The sequence below is a fragment of the Echinops telfairi genome, unplaced genomic scaffold, assembly GCF_000313985.2.
Source record: "Echinops telfairi isolate 266 unplaced genomic scaffold, ASM31398v2 ScPeMD7_29;HRSCAF=101, whole genome shotgun sequence".
Taxonomy (NCBI): domain Eukaryota; kingdom Metazoa; phylum Chordata; class Mammalia; order Afrosoricida; family Tenrecidae; genus Echinops; species Echinops telfairi.
In genome coordinates, this window is record NW_022103926.1 from 6819777 (window position 1) to 6821442 (window position 1666).

A 1666-nucleotide genomic window follows, 5' to 3' on the forward strand; every position below is an offset into this window, starting at 1 on the left:
TACCTCAAAAACCAAGAATGTAATTGAGTCGTGGTGGTGTTAAACTATACGGGGTACATTCTGCCCCATCCAGATTAATTCTTTCAAACCAGCAGCTTCATTTTATAAGATCAAAGGTTTTACATCCACAGTAAATGTCTAACACACTGTCATAAAACAAACAAATAAACAAACAAACAAAAACTACCCTTGAGCCAATTCCAACTCACAGCAGGCCTCTTGGTTAGATTAGAACTGCCCCTGTGCGTTTCTGAGACTGTACATTTTTACAAAAGTTGAAAGCCTCATTTTTCTTCTTTGGAGCAGCTGGTGGTTTCAAACTGCTGACCTTATGTTTAGTAGCTTAATTCATAGCTCACTACTTCATGGGGGCTCTTTACACTCTCAACAGAAACTCATTAAAGAAAAAGTAACTGGAGATAAAGCACTATAAAAAAAATAAGGTCGTGTTCTATTATTATATAAGTACATCTATGGACAATAGCAATACTTATTAAGCCTATCTTGTCAAACAGCGCTTTACATTTCCAAAATAGAAGCTGTGAACCAAAGTCATGTATGTAATAAGTGGGAAAAGGAAAATATTTGAAAGATACAAATACCTTTGCTCCTTAGAAAGTCTTCAGGGAGGTCCGTGCATAAAACTTTTCTTGATTGCACCAAGAATTCTTCCTACAGTAAGAAAACCCAAGTGTCAGCAGGATTCACAGTAACCCGAACTCATGTTCATTATTCTCTAAGATGTCTCTATTGACTTCAGGGAACTCTTGTTGCCTCCAGGGACTTACTAGCAATCACACATATTAAGAACTGAAAAATAGCTCAAATCTTAAGTCAGTATAATCAATAAAAGTATCTATTTCTCTAGAATTTGAACTTGTGAAGGCAAGTTGTACAAGTTTTGGACAATAGAGGTTTTAAATATCAACCAACAGATGCACACAAGACCATATAACCATTTTCTGGATCATGAAACAATCTCTGCAGTGTGATTTTACTTATTTGACAGGGGGAAAAAACACACCATGAAACTGATGTAACTAGCCCCTACTCGAGAGAAAGAGGACGCTTTCTACTTCTGTACAGAGTGACGGTTTCAGAAATGTACAGGGATAGTTCTACCTTGTCCTACAGGGTGACTATGAGTCAGAATCCATTTTGGAGTAACAAACTGCTGTAGAAAAATGAATTTATCACACAATCATTTTTTTTATTCAACCTTCTTAAAAGGACTGCTTCTCCTCCCCATCCTACTTCTACTCTCTTTTTATCGGTCTGGGGAGAAGACACCATCATCAATCACAACCACTTTCCTCCTCCAGAGGAAGGTTGAAAATGGGAAGCAACAGTGACAGAATGGACATGTTGTATAACAAATGCTTGGGGATCCTAAGGTAAACATTCTACCAGGTTTACAAGCTGGGAGCCTCTGACAGACCCAAGACTGCTGCTTTTCTTTCTCAACTTTTCTTGACTCACCACTTTTCCCATGCCCCTGCTCAAAAACAACAACACTGATTTTAATTGGTAAGTAAGTACAAGGTTCTATCTTACGTAATTTCTATATGCCTTTTCTTTACTTTTACATGCTTGCTTTAAAACAAGGAAAAGTCTGCAATGAAAGCAGAATGTCGGAAGGGTTGAGGACAGAAGATAGACGCGATGG

The 1666-nt window shown here is 37.8% G+C and overlaps 1 protein-coding gene across 2 annotated transcripts in view; it reads right to left on the bottom strand.

The window, feature by feature from the left end:
• PRR14L (proline rich 14 like) overlaps positions 1 to 1666 on the bottom strand; it is an 84198-nt gene that overhangs the window by 67791 nt on the left and 14741 nt on the right. For both annotated transcript variants that reach the window (XM_045289659.1, XM_045289658.1), the window contains exon 2: positions 603 to 672. In XM_045289659.1, coding sequence (XP_045145594.1) covers positions 603 to 672 — 70 coding nt within the window. The remainder of the gene's footprint in view (positions 1 to 602; positions 673 to 1666) is intronic.